At 36.6% G+C, this 23,803-nt stretch overlaps 1 protein-coding gene across 8 annotated transcripts in view; it reads left to right on the top strand.

Annotated features, from left to right (window-relative positions):
• Positions 1-23,803, top strand: part of PTPN3 (protein tyrosine phosphatase non-receptor type 3) — a 123,858-nt gene that overhangs the window by 79,251 nt on the left and 20,804 nt on the right. For 7 of the 8 annotated variants that reach the window (XM_061995408.1, XM_061995411.1, XM_061995409.1 and 4 more), the window contains 6 exons: positions 177-353; positions 13,020-13,043; positions 15,207-15,405; positions 16,372-16,449; positions 17,240-17,296; positions 22,102-22,258. In XM_061995408.1, coding sequence (XP_061851392.1) covers positions 177-353; positions 13,020-13,043; positions 15,207-15,405; positions 16,372-16,449; positions 17,240-17,296; positions 22,102-22,258 — 692 coding nt within the window. The remainder of the gene's footprint in view (positions 1-176; positions 354-13,019; positions 13,044-15,206; positions 15,406-16,371; positions 16,450-17,239; positions 17,297-22,101; positions 22,259-23,803) is intronic. The other variant, XM_061995410.1, reaches the window with a different exon arrangement.

The following is a 23,803-nucleotide window of genomic DNA, read 5'->3' as shown; positions in this document are numbered from 1 at the left end:
AACCTCACAGTGCATGATTGCCTAGTATACCATGCAAAATAGTATTTAACGTGAGACCTATTGGCTGTCATAAAAATTTTGGGTCCAAGATTGCAATAGGATAGAAATTTCACTTTGATAAACTTTTATTAATTATTCTCATCTTCCAACTTGTGTTTATGTTCCTTATTTTTAAGGCGGAGTCCTAGACTACGTCATGAAATTCGTAAACCACGACACTCATCTGTAGACAACCTCACAAATGAGATCAGTTACATTACTGAAACAGAGGATGTTTTTTATACATATAAGGGCTCTCCAACGTCAAAGGACAGTGATTCAGAGTTCTCCCAGAACCGTAGTCCACAGAGGAGGTAACTTCTGCAAATAATTCATTCTCTATTTTGATTTTAAAAAAACCAAACAAAACAAAAACAAAAAGCCTCCAAACCCACCAAACACTGATTATTTGTTTGCTTATATATAGTATTTTATATGTGCTTTCACTTTTAACTTAGAGACATTTCTTAATGAGTAATTTAGACTTACACAATGTGAGCTTCAGAGATAATGTACAAGAAATAATGTACCAAGTCATTGATTGTTCAATCTCTAAAACAGAGATGCTTTAAAACTTTCGGTTCGGGAGAGGATGCTACATATTAAAATGCAGGTTCCTTTGTTACAAAACACAAAAGGAAAATGGTTTCTAATGTTCCTTAGTAACTTAAAGGCAAGGTATACTTTGAGAAGCTGCTGGTACTCACCTACCTTTGTGACAATGCACAGCTACAAACAAACTGTGGCTTTAAACTTTTCTTCAAATTTTAATACAATAATATTGTCACTACATTACAGCAGAGAGGTTTCTACGAAAGAAGGGAAAGTTATCGTGTTGCATGCGTATTTGGAGTTTGTCATAGCGATGTTTTATATTGTTTTTCTGTTTTTCAGAATGGAGTCAAATGAACCTCAGTACTAGTAGTGTCAGTAATGGTAGTAACAGTACTATTAGTAATATCTATTGTAACATACAAAAGTGATGCCTCTATATGTTGTGAATAGTGATAAACAGAAAGCTGTGTCTTTCCTGTGTTTTAACATTTAGAGATTGTACAGTTCTACTAGTAATTTTTGAGTAAAAATTTGGAGAGGCAGACCATAAGAGGAGATGGCGAGGGTAGAAGCTGTAGAGAGAAAACTGAGTTTCCATGCTGTGTTCTGTGACTGGCAGATTATGTCATGCCAGTAAGTACATTGTTGGGGTTTTCGTTTGTCTCTTCTTCCACTGTAGTTTTTTTTATTTTCCTTCCTGCTTCACCTATCCTATGCCTACTCAGAATGGGCTGGGAAAACCTACTTCTGTGCTGTTTCCCAGACAATGAAAGCAGAATGTTCTAAATTTGAAAACAGCATATTCATTTTTTTCTAAGCACTAAATAACTATGCTGAATCTGAGTAATATCACTCACTATGGAGATTACTGTTATTACCTCATATAAACCAATTTTTCTCTCCTTCTTATTCCCAATGCATTGTTGATTTCTTGGATATGTTTATAATATTTGATACTGTGCAAGTAACTGAAAAAATACGTGCATAAATGTGATTAAATTCCAAGGGTGTATTTTGCAAGAAGAATGTAACTCATGGAGTGAATGGTCCTTTATTGTATTGACTATTAGACTTTCACAAAGTAAAATGGTAATTAATACTTTCCTTTTTAACAATGGAGGTAAAATATACAGTAACCATGCTTTTTTAAATTTTTTTTTCTCTACACTGAAGTTTATGACCTGTTATGTTACTCCACATTCTAGATTGTCATCTTTTATATTCTTACAGAAATCATTACTTGCCTCATTCCCCTCATAGAAAGATGTAAAGTAAAATTATCTTTTTTTTCCTTGAATGCTTTATTAAAGGAAGGTATCTTACCCTATTAGCTAAATCTATTTCATAAGAAAAAAGTATACCTTGCACATCTTCGCTATTAAATATGGACACTGGTCCTTGACTTCTGCCACACCTGAGGAGTATTTACATATTAACTACAAAACACTTTGCAGTGTACCAATAAATATTTTAAAGCCAACTTACCTATTTTTGCCATGCTGGTCTTTAGTAGGTTTGAATCAACATAATTGAAAAATGTTGAGGGGAAAAAAAACCCCAGATTTTCAAATTCTATTTTTCTGTTTCACTTCAGAAGAGACAAGACTAGCTTATAGTCCTGATAATATAAGTTGTCTTTAGAGGGCTTCTTTTTTTACTGCCTAGCCTGTTGTCTGAGTATCAAAAAACGTGTTAATGCTGACTGTAACTAACTAATAGCTTTGATATGAAAAATCTGAAACATTTTTGGAGAGCTACTGGCAAATAACTGCAAGATGTTGATCTTTATTTTCTGAATTGTTATATCCGGAGCCTCGGGTCTTAATTACAATCATACATCTGCTTGATTTTTGTAAACTAGGTACGTTAACATCCATTCATTTGCTGTATCTGAAACTCAAAACTGTGAAAGCTACAGTTAGCCTAGGATAGGACTCTTCTCTATTTTTCAGGTTGCCATCAGCATTTCAAGGGTAGGGGGATAGTTTTCACCTGTTTCACTGCACTCCCTGGGTAATGTCTTATGTCCTTGTTGTGGTTTTGCCCAGCTGGAGCAAAGGGGAAAAAAAAGGTGACTCCTCCTCTTCCTGGCAGAATGCAGAGGGGATCAGGGGAAAAAAAAGTAAAAGAGCCTGCGTAAGTTAAAAAAAGAACAATTTACTAGGGGAAAGTTGAAGAGGAACAACTATAAAAAAAATAAGGGGATATTATAAAGAAAACTGATGAGTGACACAGTTGCTCACCACCTGGGACCCAACCTAAGCGACTGCTCCAGACTGGGGACTGAAAAACTGCGATCCCTTTCCTCCACCTGGCTGGAGGCAGGACCCCCCTAATACTAATCACTGTAGTACACATTTACTTTTTCCCAGGAAACTCCAGGTCCCTTCGAAGGAATCAAAATTGAAATCAACCCTCCTATCTTATCTAGGGGGTTGCTCACTAGAAACTGGAGCAACACTCCTCCAAGGAGAGTTACTTCTTTTAACCCTTCCTCTCCTATGCCTGTGCTCTTGGAGTGGGTGGCCTTGGAGTAGATGGGATATATAGCCTATCCCACTTGCTCGTATTCTCTCCTTGGTCTTGTGGGTAGGAGCATGAAGCATCCTGGAGTGTATACTCCTTATGTTCCTGCTCTTGAGCATGGCGATGCTTATTCTTACAGCTGGAGTACTGGCATGTGGAGAGCAAGACACAAATTGGTCAATCTTTCGTGACATTTTCTCTACAGCTGAAACAACAGCCTGTAGGGGAGAAGACATGTTTTCTTCATGTTGCTGAAGTTGAGCAGCTAGTTGTTCCACCATTTGCCTCGCATCTTTTTTCCAGGAGACAACTGCCATTGAGCTGGTATAGTTTGGTGATCCACTTCATAGGAACTTTCACTACATAACTCGTGTGCATTCAACTTCATCTGGGTCTGTGGGTGCATAGTCATTATAAATAATCTTCAGCACAGCTAACTCCCTCAGATACTGAATACCTTTCTCCATGGTGGTCCACTTGCTTGGGGGGCTTGTAATATCTTCCTTGAAGGGATGTCTTTCCTTCACACCTAACAGAAGTTGTCTCCAGAGGCTGAGGGCTTGTGACGGTTTTCCCATAGCCTTATCAACGCCCCCATCCTGGGACAAGGTTTCCCATTGCCTGACCTCCTTGCCCTCTAAGTCCAAACTGTGAGCTCCATGTTCCCAGCATCAGAGCATCCAGGTGATAATGTGCTCACCTGGGTGATGGCTGTAATCTTTCCGCACATCTCGCAGTTCACTCAGGGACAAGGACCGGCTGATTATCTCTGGCTCCAATTCTTCTTCCCTCTGTAATATCCCTGGGTCACTTTCATCCTTCGTGCTGCAAACTGGTTTTTTTGTGTATTTCCTTTTCTGTACAGGAGCAACTGATACTGGCACAAACTGATACTCTGATTCAAAAGCAATTGTATCAATTGCCTGGGTTTGAGTAGCTGCAGTTTTAACAGCAACAGTCTGGGTTTGAGCATCCACAGTTGTAGCAGTAACAGTCTGAGTTTTAGTGGACACAGCAACAATATCCACTGCCTGGATATGAGTGTCCACATTGGCAACAGCAACAGTCTGCTGCCTGAGCGTCCACAGCTACAACAGCAACATCCACTGCTGGAGCTGGAACAGCAACTGGTTCTGGCATAGTTGATTTAGGAATGGGTTCTTGTGTTCTCCAAATCTTTACAGGTAAAAAGTTCCTTGGACACCTGCCCATGTTCCGTATGCCTCTCCTCACATAGCTACCCAACCTCACAATTCTCCAAAAGACAATTTTTACAATCCAAACTGAGGTGAAAACAAGGGAAAATAATACAAATGTGGTAATTAGAACACTCCAAGTATTATTGTTAGAATCCATTAGAAGCACCTTGAAGAAATGAGGGTAAGTAACAGTGGGAGGAATTATACATGTCAATTTTTCCCATAAATTGAGTGCCATTATTAAGTTCTAGGAAAAAATGCAGAAGAGACAATAAAGCCATGTACACATTCCAACCCAACTTAATAACCCATGACAGTCATAAGCCAATCCCATACAGTGCAGTAGCATAAGAATTTTCATACATTTCCACGGATGATAAACACTATCACAGGGCATATATGATGAAGATAAGAGGACATGTAATACCACCATACAAGCATATGAACCAACATTGTGACCAGCAATCAGTTAATTAGTATTAGGAGTGTACACAAGGAGTTCCTTTAAACACACTCTGTTCTATTTCAACCTTGCAGGCCCCACATTGGGCCCCAAAACTGTCATGGTTTGGCCCAGCTAGCACAGCAGCACCACAACAGTCTCTCATGTGGTGCCCCCATTCACCCCCACCCTCGTTAGGATGTCAGAGGCTCCAGCGAAATGGGAGTAAAAAGATAAGCAAGGTTGTTGTGGATTAGGACAAGGGCAGGGAGGGCTCGCTGCCAATTACGGTTCTGGGCAAAACAGAGTCCAGTACTCGACTTAGAAAGTAGGAAGGTTCATTCTACAAGAAACAGAACGGAATAAAAGCGAAAAAGGAGTAGGATGATGAGAAAATTACAACCAGCACTTTAAGATCTCCCTCCCCTATCCCTCCTTTCTTCCTGGGCCCCGCTCACTGCTCCCGATATCTCTACCTCCTCCCCCTCAACGGCTCAGGTGTGCAGGGAATGAGGGATGTGGTCAGTCTCTCACAGATGGGCTCTGCTGCTTCTCTCTGCTCAGATGAGGACGACTCCTGGCATTCTTCCCCTGCTCCGATATGGGGTCCCTCCCCTGGGACATAGTCCTTAATGAACTTCTCTGGTGTGGGTTGTTTCCAGTAGCTGCGGCTTCTGCCCATACAGAGTCACTCACACAGGACACAGTGAATATCTCTGGTGTGAGTTCTTTGCCACAGTTGCACTTTCTGCAGTTATAGGGTCCCTCTCTCAGGACATGGCCTCTTCTGGGCATAAGTTTAATGAGTTGCTTTGTCATGGGTTCCTCCCCACAGGTACAGCTGTGGATATTGAGTCCTTTCCTCAGGACAAGGCCTGCTCTGGCCATAGTGATAAAGGGTCCCTCCCTCAGGACATGGCCTGCTCCAGTCGTAGTTTTAAGGAAGAAAATCACTGCCCCTAGCTCGGGGTCTGTAGTGAAGTGGTTGGGTCCCTCCCATGGGACAGGGCCTCCTCCAGCCATGATCACTGTCCCTGGCACAGGGCCTCTAATGAAGTATGTCACTGCCCCTGGACCAGCCAGGGTCAGCTTTAGCAAAATGAGTCTCTCCCCCTGATATGGGATCATTATCAAAATGAGTCTCTACCACTGATGTGAGGTCTTTAAAGAAATGAAAATAAATCTCAGCTTCACCAGTCCTCTCTGTAGAATGCAGGGGAGTCTCTGCTCCAGCACACCTCCTCCTCTCTTTCATCACTGACCTTGGAGTCTACATGGTTGTTTCTCTCACTATTCCTGTCCTTGCCCCACCACCAGCCAGAGGAGAAGAAGGGACAGAAGAAGGAAGAAACAGGAAGAAAAAGGAGGAAGCAACCTCCTCTTCTGGCTACTTCTTAAAAAGTGATCGTGGAGGCATGTAATTGGCTCAGCCCCAGAAGTGGGTCTGGCTCAGATCTGGGGAGAGTTTCAAGCAATTACTTACAGGAGCCATCTTTACAGCCCCTTCCCCCTTACCAGAAAAGGCTGTCATGTCAAACCATGACAGTCCTCTTTGTCAAAATGACCAGTAGTCAAAGATAGATATACCTTCCAACTGATCTGTTGGGATGTAGTACTTTTTGAGGCACATGCATAAGTAAAATTCATACAAGAAGACTTGCTGTGTACCTAACCCTATCAACCAAGTTTGGAACTTAAGTGGATATCAGAACTGTAGAAGCCACCACTGCTGGCAGAGTATGTACAGTTACATATATTTCCTTGTACATTTTTCTTTTCCTCCTTTCTTAATAATTGATAACTTTCTTAATAAGTGCTAACTCAGGAGAATCAATCAAGTTATATTTTCTTTCTAGAAAATACAATTTAGAAAACAAATATTGTAAACAGATCTTAGTTTAGAGAGCATTAAACATATCAGTTGTTAACATTTCTTCTGTTTCTTTAAATATATTGCATGGTTATCAACGTGTCAACATCTAGAACTATCTTTACCGTTAAATGCTTTTAAGGAGCATGCTGGAGATGAGGGTCAGGAATATTTTGTCATTTAATGTTTCTGTGAAGAACATTGTGATTATTTTAAAAGCATGCTTTGTGTGAGCATTCTACCTTGTAACTGAAATCCATGAGGATGTATCCTTTAGGCTGTGACTGAGGCAAAAAAAAAAAAAAGAAACCAGAGCAACATGGGCTTGAAGGTGGGCTACAGAAAGCGAGGGCAAGGTTTCAGTCTTGTGTTTGAAGCTAGACTGCTTCTGCTACCCAAATTACCCTGAGGTACTTTCTCATTCAAGTACAATTTCAACTTCAGACATAGTGAAAAGAGGCAATTTTTCTCTCTCAGATTAGTGTCTGCAGAAAAGATTGGAGCTGTCTATTACGTACGTATTATAGATAAAAAATTGCTCTAATCCCAAATTAACATGTATTAAATAGAGCTTTATTCACAGGGCATGAATAGTTTAGCCTATCTAAGCCAACTATCTCAAATCACAGCTGCATACAAAATCTATCATCAAAGACAGTGCTGAAGAGGACTTCAAGAGGACTTTTGTTTAGCCTAGGGCTCCTCGGTCTTTGTGAAGAAAGCCTCCCCTGTCAGTTCTTTGTCCTCTTTGTTGCCCTGCTGCTGTGCATTTCATCTGACTGCTACTGCCACTGAAAAATTAACACTAACCTGACATGGAGCCCACACTGAACCTTCCCAAGTCTCGTAGGGTGCTTTCTGTGTTATACTGCACTGTTATGGTGGTGCCTCGCCAATCAGAATAGGTAATGCAGTTTATCTTCTGACTATATGTTGTACTCAGTTTGTCGCTATACTCATCCTATTCCTTCATGCATATGTACATGACATTACTGTTATTTTGGTTTTTAAATTATTTCAAGATTAATATTGAGGTAAAACATGCTAATTAGTAAGAGTACTTGTTTGATAACTGTTCTTCAGTTAAAATTGACTTTCCTTAGTCTTGACTTCGGCTTCCCTGAAGATGTTTTTCTTGAGAGGTTTGCAAAGTAGAAAACTTCTCTCTGTTCTATAAGGTTGGGTATCTTAACTTCATATGTCCTTAAACACCAAGATATGCGTTAGGGAAGAGTTATGAACACAAAGTCTTACGACTTTCCTTTGAGATACATACTGTAACTTACTTTCTGGCTTTAATTTTTCTAAAATTATTTCTGTAGAAGAGCTGCTTTAATTTGTTTTTTGGGTTTCTTTTCCAAAGTTGTGTCATACTAATAGGCTACCTGACATAAACCCATCCTAACCATCTGCTGTCTTGATCAATACCCTGGGTAGAGGTCTGGAAGATGCTACTTTGAAAAAAGTTTCCCTTTCAGAATAACATGTTTTGAACTACAGCTGGTTATTTTTAGAGACAGGCTGATAGACTTTTGCAAGGAATTCTTTTTGGTTCCTTTTTTCAGCCTGATATAGTACCTGAAGATTACCACTGTTACAGCGTGTCTCAACAAAGTTGCAGCTTCTGTTTCAGGGTTAGAATAAGGAAAGCCTCATTGGTGTACAGAAACAAATCATCGTTACTGATTTTGCCTTTCCATGACACTAGTGCAATCCATGCACTATGTCTATTAAGGGGCAAAAGACTGCAGTAGAAATTAAATCATATTGAAGTATGTGACATTGTTTCAAGATTAGTTTGGAAAATTCCAAAATGTCTTCAATTTTAGCAATAACTTTCAAATTTAACTTGACTTTAACTGGGAAAATATGATTTTGGAATCATATACTGTGCCGTGCTTGATCTTGTATCAGATGTTAAGTTTTCTCTTGAAAGACTACGCTATCCATCTCCAGTGCAAGTTCTGGTTCTAGGTATTGATACCTAAAAAAAAAAAAAATAAAGGTAATTGAATGCTTATCACACTCCGTAGATCATGTGTAGGCTTCCTCACCCGTGACTGGTTGCAAGAACAGAAAAAACCATGAAAAATCACACCAACATTAGTGTAGCCCCTCATACAGATTGACAGATAGATGGAGGTGTTTCCATCCTTGGAGAACCTGAAAATGCAACATAATGAAGACCTGAACACACTCATCTAACTTTGTTGGCTATTAAGAGTTTAGGTGATCACTTAAGATCCCTTCCAACCTAAATTACTTTTATCTACAGTTCTTCTTGTTGTAAATGCAGCGTACCCCTGCATAAGCTTTTCTCTTAAACATGCTTACAAAGCTATAAACTTCTTTATCTTGTATTCTAAAGCTATCTTTTGCTGGCATAATGTGTAAAGTCTCAGAATTGTGGGGGAAGGAAGTGAAATGATGAACTAGTATACAAAAAGGAAATTCACTTGCACTGTGCTATGAATTTCTGGAAGTGCATATGCACTCCTGATGTAAGTGTGATGCATCATCTGGTGAAGATATTGCACTGAAAATAGATTTCCTGAACGTATGCTGCATTTGTTCAATTCTTTTAGCTTACCATTTTGATAGACAATAAAGTAGCTGCATAGTGAGCTTTGGTGAATGTGCTATGGGAACACATCATTATTTTAACTAAAATATAATTCCTTTTGTGAACAAAGTTTTTAAATTTCTGCTGTTGATGAAAGTACCCCTTAGATGTATCCAACCGACTGCTAGTAATTACTTTCTTGGTAAAAAATCGCAAATAACTTTAAAAAAAATTAAAATACCCCAAATATTTTTAACTAAGTTACTTTTTCTTAGTTTTACATCATATACATACATGATTAGTTCTTTGTTCTTACAAAATCTGCTGCGCTTCACAGGGAGCCATTATCCTTGTTTGTGTTTGTATACTTCCCAAGGAAGATTTCCCTTTTATGCTAGGCAAAGGCTCTCAGAATATTTCAAATTAGTGTTTTAAGAGTACTAGTATTAGACTTTATAAGTGTTATTGTGCTCAAATATACATGAAAATAGAACATTTCTATTTTCCATACATGTAAACCTTTCTTTTAAAATACATATGCTTTGTAAAATTTACTACACTTCCCTTGTCAGTTCAAAAAACAATCATTTTTGCATCCAAAAAAAATCCCATGGTTGAATTGCAAATCTGTGATAAGGCAAATTTTACAGCAAGCCAAGTAGTTATTAGAGTATTGCAGAGTATTAGAACAGATGAAACTTTCATGGAAAATCAGTAAACTGGAATATGGTCAAGAGAGACAATGTAGAATAACTGAAAATATCCTTTTATGTGTGATGGCAGCAACTTACACATGTGGTTGGAATTAACAGAAAATAGCTGAAAAATTTGTATATGTCATGAAGTCTTCCAGTTTTTCTGTAAGGGTACCCTTAATTATGCATCACAAAAATCTACATGGCCTTCTTACACGTTTTTCTGTTCATAGAAATGCTGAATATTCTGTATATAAACGTTTGGAAAACCCAGCAAAAATACATTGCTGAAAGTATCTTACACTTATTTGGTTTATGAATAATCCCATTTTTAATGGTGAGTTCTCAGAAGAGGTGGTAATAGAAGTGCTGGCACATTCAGGTCTCCTCAGCCATGCAGGTGTTACAATAAAAGAAGCTTTAAGAACAGCACAAGGGCAAAACCTACAGATGTTTCCTTCAGTTGTTTGTAAAGGGGGAGTTTTGCTACAGTGCTATTGTTTCAGTTGTCCCTTTTCTCCCGGGGTTTTACTCTGCTGTAGTTTATCATTCTCAGGTCTCAGAATAGCATAATTCCCTTGTAGGACACACCAAAATGGGGAGGAGGGTTCTTTTGTTAAGACTTTTCCTTTCTGAGCTCCTGACAGGAGAGTTAGAAGCAAAGCGTTTTATTATATAGATCTTCGCCATCAGAGTTAAAGGTTGAAATGACATTATTTTAGATGTACTGTGGAGTAAGGAAGAGAAATTACCTGCAATTTTAAAGTGTTTGTTAGTTCGCTGCACCAATGGAAAGCTTAATCTCCTTGCAAGGCAGGGCTCTCTTCCTCGATGAAAAGGTTGAATGGCTGGTCTGGTGAGTGATGTCTTTTATTGACATAAAATATAGATATCGTTGTATGTTGTGAAATGAAGAAGATAAGTTAGTAAAATGTGGAATACTGTATAGCCAGAAAAGATAATCTAATTATTCATGTTCAAGATACTTTATCATATTGGTGAGTAATTGATAGAAATACAATTTAATTGAATTGGAGAGCAAAATTCTGCAGCTCTAGCATGCTGAGCTACTAAAAACTTTAGGAAGACACAGCTGCATTGTCCCTGATGAATTCTTTTAAGCCTTGAATTTGGTCACTTTCTAGGTTAATTTTTTTTTGCCTTTTTCCACTTTAAAAAATTATGGAATGATTCAGTAACTCTTTCAAAGCTGATGTGTTTGAATTTAAGTGCAATAATTAAATAGATAAACCTTCAGCAAATATTACTAAGCGTTTATATTTTACACCTAAGTCTCTTAATAATAAATGTATTACTGAAATGATACAAAATTTGCTGTATGCTTATAGACAGTATATGAATGGAAGCCTAAGTTGTTTTCTCCTTTCCAATTACCTCACTGGATTGGGAAGAATTAAAGTGGAGCATTGCATCGATTTCAATCACAATTCTATCTAGGTAAAATTTTGGTGAAGGCTTGCAAAAGGGTTAACTTTAGGCAACTTGAATTACATACAGAATTTGGTAATAGAGCTGTAGCACTACTGTGGTAAAATGTAGAAAAGATGTACAGTTTCATTGTTCTTTACCTGACAAGGAAATCAATTAGCTTAAAAATAAATTCAATGTTTCTTTATTTTTAGCATGACTTCTTAAGGAAATAATGCTTATGTTATTGCATTGCCCACCTACCTCTTCCCATCTGAGAATATTTGGACAATTGCAGGCAAATCTAATGTAGAAGTTGAGTTTTCAAAGTTGCAAAGTTTTCTGCAAGATTAGTGAAAGTCAGTGACTAGGCAGAAAAAAAACCCCCACAACACTCTAAACGTTCTCCTCATGCTGAGCAATTACATTCTGAGTTCAATGGTTGTCTGTTTTAGATGTGGGCTGGTCAGACAGCAAGTGACTGCACCTTCCCAAGGGACCTGCTGTGCATTGCTGGCATGTAGAGGATAAAATATTATGGGGATCTTAAGCAAGAAGAACCAGAGATATTTGTGGGAGAGGGAGGATGGATGTCAGTGAAATCAGAAGAGGGGAAGGACTGCAGTAAAAAATTAAGAAGTTTAGTGCTAAAAAAAAAAAAGTAAAAGCATATACAACAAAAATCTCTACAGATTCTTAGACAATCAAGCTTCACTCTGCCTCTAAAGGAAGAATTTCTTTGTATTGTAGTACAAACTTCTTAGTATCGAGATTGTTTTAGAGAACAATGGTTGAAAATTTAACTGTATACTGTGAATTGTCTCCTGTAACTTGACAGTTCAACAATTATGCATTCAACCAAACTACTTCATGTTTGTATTTTTCCAACATGGGCTCATTTAACTCTGTTTATTTTGATCACTTCTTATTGAAATTTATTAAGCTGTCTCATCTGCCTTAAACTTATTTGCTTTGCAGGCACCTTTTTGGTAGCTTTTACTTTTAAGTTTGTCTTAATATCACAGCTAATATTTTAATTGATTTAATATAGTTTAGCTCAGTTTCAGGTGATTTCTGATGAACTTAACTGAGTTCCATGCAAAATGCCATGTACTGCAAATTTTGGTTTCTTTTCCATTCTAGTTGTCCTCATTTGTGTAAACACTTCTGCTTTAGTTATGCTTTGTCTTAAAGTTTTCTTTCAACGTCTGTTCTGCTCTCACATTACAAGAACAAGTGTAAAAAACTTAATGCTTCCTATGCTGCCTATGCTCATTTCATGTTACCTGTACATAAAGATTTCAACACATTTTTTTAACAAAATACAGTCAGTGATGTCTGTAGTTATTGTGATCCACATCTGAAACTGTTTTTTTCAATTATATAGTTTCTCTTGCTAAATAATTGCCTATGTAAACTCCTAAATAGTTTAAGTTGCGGTAGCACATGTGTGTTGTCTGTAGTTGGGCTTGTGCCAAAAGTGGAAGTAAGCAATTAGAGCTGCCCTGGGATTTTTGTTCAGTGTTTTATAAATTCCATAATTGTCAGACTCAGACTTTCAGCACAGGATTAAATATTCTTTTATTTACTGTGAGCATACATTTTGACTTTTATATGGGCTTTTTTTCTTTATTGGAGTTTAGTTCTTGTTTTCCTGAAGACTTAACTTATGTTAATGTACTGTTTTTTTTTTCTTAAACAGGTCATCTGAGCAAGAATCACCAAAGTGAGTTTTCTTTAAATTTCCTGCTATAGAATCTCTAGCTTTAAGATGGTTTTCAAGTATCTACCTTATTGTTTGAAGTACTGGACTTATATGCTTAAAAGACACAAATTTACAAACCAACAAAGACTGTAGAGATTTGTAAAAATAAGTAAAGTTTTTTCATCAGGGTGTACAAATTCTTAAATCCTAAGACACTCCTAATCACGGTTAACAAAAAAGTTGGTTAAAGACTGTTGGGAAAGTTAAATGATGCAAAAATGCACTGGTATTTTTATCTGTTAATTCTTTACATAGTGCTAAAAGACATTAACTGAAATAATTTGTTGTATTTTTCTGGTATTTTTTGGTTTTTTCTACACTGAAAAATCATTATGATCTGTTATCTTAACTTGTAAGTGAAATGTATTTTGTTGTTTTAAATTACTATGTTCTGAAAAACTTATTAGGTATTTACATATACAATGTTCTTCTTGCTTAACATTGACCTCACAGAAATCATAAAAAATTCCTGGAAGCCATCAGATACAAACACAATTTTGCCAGTATAATTCCTTTAAGTATCAATATAGTTCACTACTTCAAAGTGTTTTGTATTATGGAGAATCTCAAGTGGATATCATTTCGTAGACACCTAAAAAATTACCTGAAAATTCTGCAAATGTTGCACAAAACACTTCATTCCCATTGCCAAGTGCATGTAGTGTAGCTGAACATTGGAACTATTATGGCAAGAATACAGTCGCTTGATGGCATCTTTCAGAATATTTACATTTGTTGCAATCAGATTTGCATAAGCTGAGTAAGAAGTGTTTATTGAAGTTTGCTGCAATGCAAGTCTTGGATGTTAGAGCCTAAGGTACATTGCTCTGTAGCATGGTATTACTTCTTCATTGACAGCTAGTAGTGGCTGCTGAAATGGTTAGAAAAGGCTCACATATATAGTTGGATGACTACTAGAGCAGAAATGTTTAGATTTACCAATTGTAATGCCAGGTTTTATTTGCATATACTTCTTTTACTTTAACCTATGAGAATTTGCTGTTGCTTTTAGAGATAAACTGTAATAAACAACTAACAGCATATGTACTTCCAAGGATCAAATTTACTTCATCGCAGTGCTGGGTTGTCAGTAGCAGTGAAGAGTAGCAGTGAAGAGTGTTCTTGCAAAATGTACTGCCCCTGAGCATGATGATCTATCAGTCTGCAGTGGGGTAATACAAGTAGCTAGGACTCCATTTTTCCCATACACAACACTGAATATTAGTTATAGGGAACTGTCTGAGCTATACCTGAGCTTTCCTCAGGACAGACATTTTCACAAAGTACTATGTAGTATTTATAAACACCGAGTGGTTAGTTTATAGGGTATCAATTGGTTCAGTCTAATTAAAGAAGGGTTTTAGTTGTATTAGAGGTCTGCATCTCATCCTCTTTGTAAGACAGTATGTGGCTAAATTAATGTTTGAAAGGTCCTGGAGCATCACCAGGCAGCTTGGCCAATTCTAAGAGCTTTGAGGTATTTAATTACTGACTTCTGTTCTCATTGAATTTTATGATTCTTAAATCACCAGGTCTGCACACCAATTTAATTCTGGGTCCTTCTACATGATTATAACTACTTCAATGACAGCATACATTGGCTGTAATTCAACCCTTTGTTGCCATTTTATTTCTTGCTTCTCTGACAATTTACCAGGGCTTTTCTGTAAACCACCTTCTCCCAGAAGCAGAAGGTTGAGAAGGCACTTACAAGAGGGTGGAATGAAAAAAAGTGCTTTGTGAGAATGAGAGCAGAATTATGGCAAAAGCTTTTTGTGGTTATGATTGGCAACTGAAGTGCCTTTTTGCTGGAGTTCAGCTGTTGTTGTGATTTCTGTACCACTACAATAGTGCCTTTCACTGCTAACATTCAAATGTTTTGCTAAAAATGTTTCTGCCACTCTAGTTTTGTTTCATCCATTCTCCCGGATATCCACTGATCAAATGAAAGGCTGAGATCATACTCTAATCCTGTAGCCCTACACCTCAAGAAGTCATGTTAACTCTAAGTATCAAGTTGGCTTGCTGTTTTTACTGAGCAGTACATTTGGATGTTTTACTATCTAATTTAAAAATCAAGATAATGATACCTTTGTAATATTTATTTTTCTTTTCTAAATGAAGGAACATATTGGGAAACAGTCCAATGCAGAGTTCTCTGACCCATATCTCATCTAAAGCCTTGACTCAGTCTCCCAATGATATTGGTAACACTTCTGGCTCTTACCCTTTGGAAGGAGTGGATAAACAATTCTTAGAAACATATGACAACATCACAAAAAGTGGCTCTACAGAAGATTCCAGTCAGTACTACTGTGATAAGGTATGTTCAGTTGTATGCTTTTAAAGTCAAAACTAGTACTGAATATACCTTTAAACTGTAGATTAAAAATGCCCATCAATTGTCATTGTATTTCAGGATGAGCATATTTTATGCAATGATAAGAATAAGTGTTGTCTTACTACTCAAATTTATCCAATGGATAGGCAGACCTGCCAATTGCATTGATTTCCATAGTGTCCAGGCTTCCACAGGCATCTGCAGGTGAAGTTCCTAGGGGAATGGAAATCCTCATGCAATTAAGTCTTATTTCCTTCACGTGGAAAGATCAGAAACAGAAGTTGCTATATGTCTTGATAGCAGGCACAACTCTGATTTATCTCAGTCATCTCTTCTTCAGTATGGCTAAATACTATCCTTTGAATTTGGTGCTGACTAGAGAGCAGCTGCTCCCTACTAGTGTTAACAGTAGTCAATCATTCCTTCCCTTTCTCCAGCCTGTTCCAGAGAGATGCTGAACAGCTTCCTAACCCAGTTATCAGTAGCTGCTGCCAACTTTTAATATTTCTGGGTCATGGATCTCTTGCAAAAGATACTGATGGACCTATTTACAGGATAAAAATTGGAGAAAAAGTAGTCACTTCGTAGTCCTTACAGTAGAATTGACTTGAAAGTGTTGCACTTTCATTTTTCATTTTCAAGTCATCTTTACTAAAGACAACACATTGAAAACTTCAATAGGAGCTATCAATTGAGAAAACTAAGAGAGTGACAAAGTAGGACAGAGCAAGGAAAGCACATATTTGCTGTTATGTGTTTTGCTATTTTTGTCATTCAAAAGGTTACAATCATGAGTATATTCTTTAACTTTAGCTTCTTTATATTTTAAATGTGGATTTACGTATTCTTTTTCAGTACATCTAAATTTGGATACACTTTTTTATCATTTCCTGTTATTTTCTTTTAAAGATGAGAGAAGTTTTGGTTTGTATTTTCTATATCTTGCAGAATGACCTAATTGAAGGAGATTTACTTTTGGTGCATATCATACCAGATGAAGACGGAAAGTTTGGATTTAATCTAAAGGTAACAACAGCAATCTTCTAGTTCTTTTAAAATGTTTTATAGAGATACTGTGCTTTGACTTCATGATTATTTATAATTTTTAATGCATGCTTTGGAGGAAGCAGTATATTCTGAGTGTCTTATGGACGAAGAGTTTTCAGAAGTGGCAGCCTAATCCTTAAATGCTAAAGCAATGTCTACAGAAATGAGCCTTTACCATTTCTGTGGTTTTTAGTTGCATATACTGTGGGCTTGGCAAATTTCCAAAGCAAACTGCTTACCTGGTTGTTTAAACGTGGTCTTGGAAGCCTAATTCAAACCATCAACTTTAGGAAAATTTACCTCTGCATTGTAAAACTAGTTAAATAGTTTGTGCTGTCCAATTAAATACATAATTTTTAAAAACTAATACAAAGGTGAAAATGAATTTATAAAGAAAATGGAAGTTACTACTGATAATTGACTATTGTAAATTTTTTACATTCCCCCACTTAAATTCCATTTAAACAGACAGTAGTGCAAAGTAGCCTCAATATCAATATTGAGACAGAGTCTAGTCTTTTCACCTTGGGCATTTATTGGTGAGGCAGTGATAGAACATCAAGTAAAATGAGTAAGGGGAGTACATTTGTCTGGAACTTTAATCCTACCTGATCCTTTGCAGATTTATCACATCATGTCTTGTTAACTCTGCCTATAATGACAGAGCATAAAGTTTATATAAAACCAAAAAATAAGTTCTTACTTGTTCTAAATGTTGCTTATGCTTATTGATATATTTGTAGTTGTTATTTACTTGATATTCCTCTAGGGTGGTGTAGATCAAAAAATGCCGTTAGTGATATCAAGAATAACTCCAGGATCACCTGTAAGTAAATTCTTAAAACTTTTCATCTCTTCCTATATTACTCTCTCCAACACTTGGAGGTCTGTATACTTAGGAGTTTGGACACCTATAACCAGTATAAGATAGCAGCTGAGCTGTTGCACCAATGGTTTCTTGCACCCCAGATGAAAAAATCTGGACTTCTTAGCCAAGCGAGATAACTTGTAGAAAAGATGTTTGTTTCCTCCTGTCATCTCAAAAAGTGCATCTTGAACTGGAAAATGTTTGATGAGGGACAAAAACAATGACTGAAGTTCTGGAAGAGTATTCATTAATGTAGTGAATATTCTGGGCCCCTGTAGCCTAGAGGGAAGAAGAAAAAAAAAAAGAACTAGTTTAAAGGGGATGTAGTAGAGATCTCTAAGGTTAGAAGCATGGTGAAAGAGGGATTTCAGCAGAACTATAGGCTACCAATTTAGTTAGTGGAAGTCAGGTTCTTCATGCTAAGTGAAGTAGTTCTTCATGCATAAGATAGTAGACCTGTGAAACTCCTTAACAAAGGATGCAGTGGTTAAAATTATTTTTTGGAAGGTAAGGAGATGACAAATACTTGTAAGAAAAACCTACTGACAGTTACTGCATACACAAACCACAATAGACTGATGAAATCTTTAGGGAGAATGCTTAGAAAGGGAGAGAGAATGCAGAATATGTTTGCTCTATTCTTATTTTGCCATGGACTTTTGCTTATGTAAATATTTATAGACTAAGTAAAACACAAGAATCAGTACAACCATTGAATTAAGAATAGTAATGTCTTGGTAATTTATTTGTAAAGAATTAATATAAAAATTTGTGAGGACATGTTATCTCCACTTTTTTTCACTTTACTGCTTCTAAATTGTTTTTTAAGTGCCAGAAAATAATTTCAGTGCAAACTTGATCAGAAATATTGCTGAATTAATCCTAAAAATTATCGTGCACTCTACATCTTGTAGACTCTTTTGAAATTTGATAAGCAGTGACATGAGTGATAGCTAAATGTCATAATGTAAATCAAGCTAAAACAGATTGTTTGAGAAGTATTTTGTCACATTTATGATTTGTTGCTTGACTTGCAACTCCTTTATGAACTACAATAATTATCTGAATAAAAGAATAGTAGGAAGCTATCATTATAGCTTCAATCCACAAAGTGAAAATAAAACCATCCTTAAAATGTTTCAGGGTCACCTGAGCAAACTTCTTAAGGATGATTTGAGATACTGAGGTTAATTTAGGGCAAATAGACTTACTTCACAATCAGAGAATGAAAGATACTTCTCCAGAGCCAGTGATTTTGTTTGGCAGGTTCTTCTGTTGATCTGTTTTTTCTCATAGATTGGAAAAGGACAGGACTTCTAATTTGGATTCATTTCAGTGTCTTCAGTTAGTGGCATAGGCATAGATGGAAGTGACCAATTAGCTCTCTAGCCTAGCAAGTTACTAAGGGTCAGAGAATAAATTAAAAACAGTTATCCAATGCAATATAAATAATAGCAGTTTTGTAGGAATCACATCCTTTTACAGCAAGAGGAAAATAACCATACTTATGTTTAGAGTATAGCAGTATTAACATTGATTCTAACGTTTTCCATTCACTAAATTTCACCTGTTCATGACTGTTTGATGAAATGCAGCTAATTTTTCAAAGTTCAAGTTAAGCAGTCTGTGGAATGCATTTGTAAGTTATTTTAGCTCAATAATGCTTTTACTTCACTGTTTTTGCCACTATTTTAACTTGCTCTAGAGTCACTCATTACAGTGTAAATTGGCTTCAGGGATGCTATTTGGTAATATTATTCACTAAAATTATTTCTGAGATTTGTAGGTAACATTTTTCCATTGTACTACAAAAAATATCTAGTTTTCTTTGTGGAGGAGGGAAAGCAAATCTAGCCACCAAAATACGGCAGTATTTTCCCTTTCATGTCCTAAAGTTCTTTTAAAAATTACCAACAATCAAATAGGCTGGGAAGACTGTAAGACAGAGTAGCCAAAATTGTTGTGGGAAAATGTTGCTTTATTGCATCTGTTTATATTTTGTTTTAACTAAAGTCCTACAATATTGTTTGGGGTTTGGTTGGGATTTTTATTTGTGGGGGGAGAGGAGGTGGGGCAAATGTTTGGGTTTGATTTGTTTGGGGTTTTTTTTCCCAATGGTATTAATATCCTAAGGTGTTAAAGAAGTCTTTATGGTTTCATTTGCTAGAACTTCTCATTGAAAAATAGTATGCATACTGCTTGGAGCAATAACAAGGTGATTAGCATAAAATGAAACATTGTGTGTGTCAGGAGGACAGGAAGCCTTTGATATGATTGCCTGGAAAAGCTTTGTATCTGAAAAATCTACAAATTATGCTTACATGGAATGAATTAATTTTCCTTCAAGATATATTTGATATAGTCAGATGATTCAAGTAGGAGAGTAGAAGCATTAATATGTCACATGTGTAACAAAGTTTCTTTAAGCAAAGATATTAATCTCCTTCTGCAACAAAGAAAAATAGTGAGCAATCAGCCAAGAAATCTAAATTGTAGACAAACAGAGATCAGAATACATTCCCTCCACATTCTTGTGAATGACATGGCTCACCTAGACCAAACTAATATGGTCTTTATATCACTGCTCTTTTCAAATAATCATATTTTGGAGAGAGTATTTATATATCAAACAATATTTCAGAGTAATTAAATCAGTCAGTCCTTTATGGTTGCGTTCTTCAGTCTTGCCTTTAAAAATTCTACAAAATATGGCAAGAGAGTTTTCATAGAACTGTGAAAACCTCATAAAATCAGTATTGAAAAAGAATATGGCTGTTCCTAGTTCCCATTCTTTCTCTGTTTACATTTTTCTTTTTTATTAATCATTGTCAACCTTCTCTATCCTTCATTATTTTATTTCTTTGTAAAAGGTTGATGGAGACTGTTCAATGTTATTTATTTTTAAGCAGCTTTTCCACTTGGGATTTTTCTCTTGCATACATCTGTCTTTTCTCTCTCTCTTTTTTCTCTTTTTCTTTCCATTTTTTTGTGGCACTTATACATTGTAAGTTTTCTTTACTTTATTCTGTAACATAAGTAGCTTCCAATTTATTTTCTTCACATCCTTGCTTCTAGTTTGGTTTTTTTTTTTTTTAATTCTGAATTTCTCTTCTTGTTGATTCTTTCATTGTCACCTTCCTGTATTCCTGTTTTTTACTTCTTAATATAGTACATCACTGATGAACTTACTTTAGGAACCATCACTACAAGACACAACCAGGATCGGGTCTTACTTAAGTTGTATTGATCATATTCCGGGGGTTAGTGATGATTCTTTGATAGGGCTAATAACTCAGGATGCATAAACTTCAGAGAACCTGTGCTGGCATTAAGGATATACAGGGAACAACTATGAACAGAGAATAACAGTAAAAGGTCTATGTCTCATTCATATAATAAATGAAATGGAGTACATATATGTGTAGCTGGATACATCCTAGGTGAAACAAAAATTAGGATAGCAATGAAAATAAAATTAGTATGCTGCTTGAATCTCAAAGGTTATAGAATCCTGCACATTCATATTACAGAACCACAGAAGATTGTAAGCAACCTGAAGGTAATCTTGTCCAACCCTCTCTGCTCAAGGGTCACCTAGAGCTAGATGGCCTTTGAGTACTTTAATCTGGTAGACTCCATAGTGTCTCTGGGCAACCTTCTCCAAGTGCTCAGTCATCCCCGCAGTAAAAAAGTGTTTCCTGATTTCAGATGGAGCCTCCTGTGTTTCAGTTTGTGCCCACTGCCTCCTGTCCTGTCACTGGGCACCACTGAAGAGAGCCTGGCTCCATCTTTTCTGCACCTATTTATATACATTGACAAGATGCTTTGATGAGCCTTCTTCTCTCTAGACTGAACACTTCTTGTTCTCTTGGCCTTTCCTCATACAAGAGATGCTCTAAGTCCTTGTCTTCGTAGCTTCACTATGTTCTGGCCATAGCTTGAATTGCTTTGCACTGGACTTAATTAAGCATACGAAGAAGAGTGGCAGAGAAAAAACAAGCAAATCCTAGAGTTCAGCAGTTAATCTAAATTAGTGCATCCAAGACAAGATCTGATTGATGTAAGTTTTCATCTGAGATGTGGAAACCTTTGTTTTAATGTTCTCTGTTGCTCAGGTACCACAAGAATTTTTCACAAATGCAAGGTACTTGAGCATCATTGATTGAGTACTGATCTGCATCTTGTTCAAACTTTCAGTGAATGAAATGAGGGAAATTTTTCTCTATTTGTAGACATCATCTGGTATACACCAAACAGGAATCTGATAAGCAACAAAAATATGAAATGTGTGTGGATTTTTTTACATTTTAAAGAGTGCATGCCTGGGGAATATCATGTTACTTATGTTCGTCAAAATCATGTTTGGACTTCTTGGTGTTCACTGCACAAAGAATGAAATGTGTTTATCATGTGTGCCCAAAACACTTTTTCAAGAAATTCATTTGCAAATGGTGATAATCAGTGGATGTCGAGGCTTGGCATCTGAAATTTATGTCTATAGGAGCAATTCAATCATGTCTGATAAATATGAATTCTTTTTATAGCTATTCAATATGTTGTTTGAACTGTTTATCATCTGCATTGAAAGGCTTTGAATCAAGAAAGACGGCTTTAGTTCTGAGTCCTTTGGTAGAACTTCTGATACAGAAGTGTCACGAGAACTCTGAATTCTTTACTTACATAATGATCTTAATATCCTAATTTGTTCCTACTTACATGACTGGATGCAATGACATCAATGTGTTTTTTTGGTCTTGAAACAGGCTGATAAATGCAGTCCAAAACTGAATGAAGGTGATCAGATAGTGTTAATTAATGGCCGAGATATCTCAGAGCACACACATGACCAGGTGGTCATGTTCATAAAAGCCAGCAGAGAATCTCACACAAGAGAGCTTGCACTTTTGGTCAGGCGGAAAGGTAACTGGGCTAATTTTCTTAATTATGTTTTAATGTTTTTGAGATTGTTGCTCTTATATTTGGTGATATATCCTCTTCTGTTTAAATAAGTGTGTTCTCAGTGCATTGGGAGTAGGTCGGTGCTAAAAGGTAGATCTCCCTGAAATTTGAATTAGTAGCAGAAATAGTTTTAACTATCAATTTCAGCAAAGAATTTCTCCAGTTAAAATTTCTTCTTAGCTTTTATGTCTACAATTCTGTGAGAACAAACAATTGCTTGCAAAAGTTTGTTTGGGGCTCTTTTTGCATAATTTTACCAATCTCTGGTTTCTGGTTTGCAAATACCCAAGGACTATTCTCCAGCATAATTATACAATGAAACAAGTCAAATAACCTTCTCTTTTTGCTCCTGCTCTTTTTGCTCTTGTGCTTCATTCTTAGAATAGATATTTTGTGACGATTCTGACCTGTGCTGATTGCTTGCTGAACTGCTGCCAGCAAATAGGAGACAATCTCTGAAATATTCAGGCTCTTAAGCCTGTATATTTAAAATATGGAGAATCCATCCAGCTTGGTTTTGTTTGCTCCATATTTAAACACATGCAGATCCTTAGAGCTTTCAGATGATGTGAAACTTCTAATTTACTGTTTCCTTTCCTTAAGAATTATGTCAAGACCTTTAACACAGGTGATTATGGAAGGGCTTTGCACAGATTTCTGATTACATTAAGACTTAAAAATCTGAAGGGAATATGCATCACTGGAGGGAATAAGACTGCCTAGATGATATGTACTTCAGTAGCATTTGCTTTATTTAAAATTTCTTGTGTTTCTGAGAAGACACATGGGCTCTTGTGGGTCTTTTTTTCCCCACAATAGTCCTGCTCCTATTATTGTAGGCCTTTCCACTGGCTCTATGCAGTATTTAGTCTTCCCTTAACTTTTCTAGTCCCCTTCCTTCTTGCAGATAGGAAAAGTCTGCTCATAGCTAAAGATTACCTCTGCCCCATGCCATTCATTTGTACAAGCATGAGTACAAACAGCTCCTCACTTTCTGAGGCTTGACAGATGAGCTATTCTGATCAATGTAAAGAATGATCACAGCTGGATACATTTGGCGGACACATTTCGAGATAAAAGAGCTTTCATAGACAGAAGTGCTGCATAGATTAATTCATTAATGTTGGTCATGTTCTTCAACATATTAGCAAAGAATGTCATAGAAAAATGGCTAATAATTTTTTTTTTTAGTTTATTATTGGTTTCTTCAATGTAGCGTGATAAATTGCAAAAGGTAATTCAGTTGCTTCTCTAATAGCAAGAAAGTATAGTGTAAGTACGTTTGTGTTCATTTTGCTTCTGGGGCATCCAGATTTATATAAGCTTATGGCAGAGATATTCCATTAACTATGCTTTAACCTTTTTGAGGTAGAACTTGTTTGGTTTTTACCATGGTAGATGTTGTGATTCATTAGCCTGTACAGCAGTTCATTCTGTAAGACAAGGTTTCAGTAAAAAATTCTTTGTAATTGGAAGTCAAGTTCTTTGCCTTCATAGATGGATACC

This window comes from Colius striatus, chromosome 4, assembly GCF_028858725.1.
Source record: "Colius striatus isolate bColStr4 chromosome 4, bColStr4.1.hap1, whole genome shotgun sequence".
NCBI classification, from domain to species: domain Eukaryota; kingdom Metazoa; phylum Chordata; class Aves; order Coliiformes; family Coliidae; genus Colius; species Colius striatus.
Note: the sequence above shows the minus strand (reverse complement) of the source record. Positions and strands in the feature narration are given on the sequence as shown.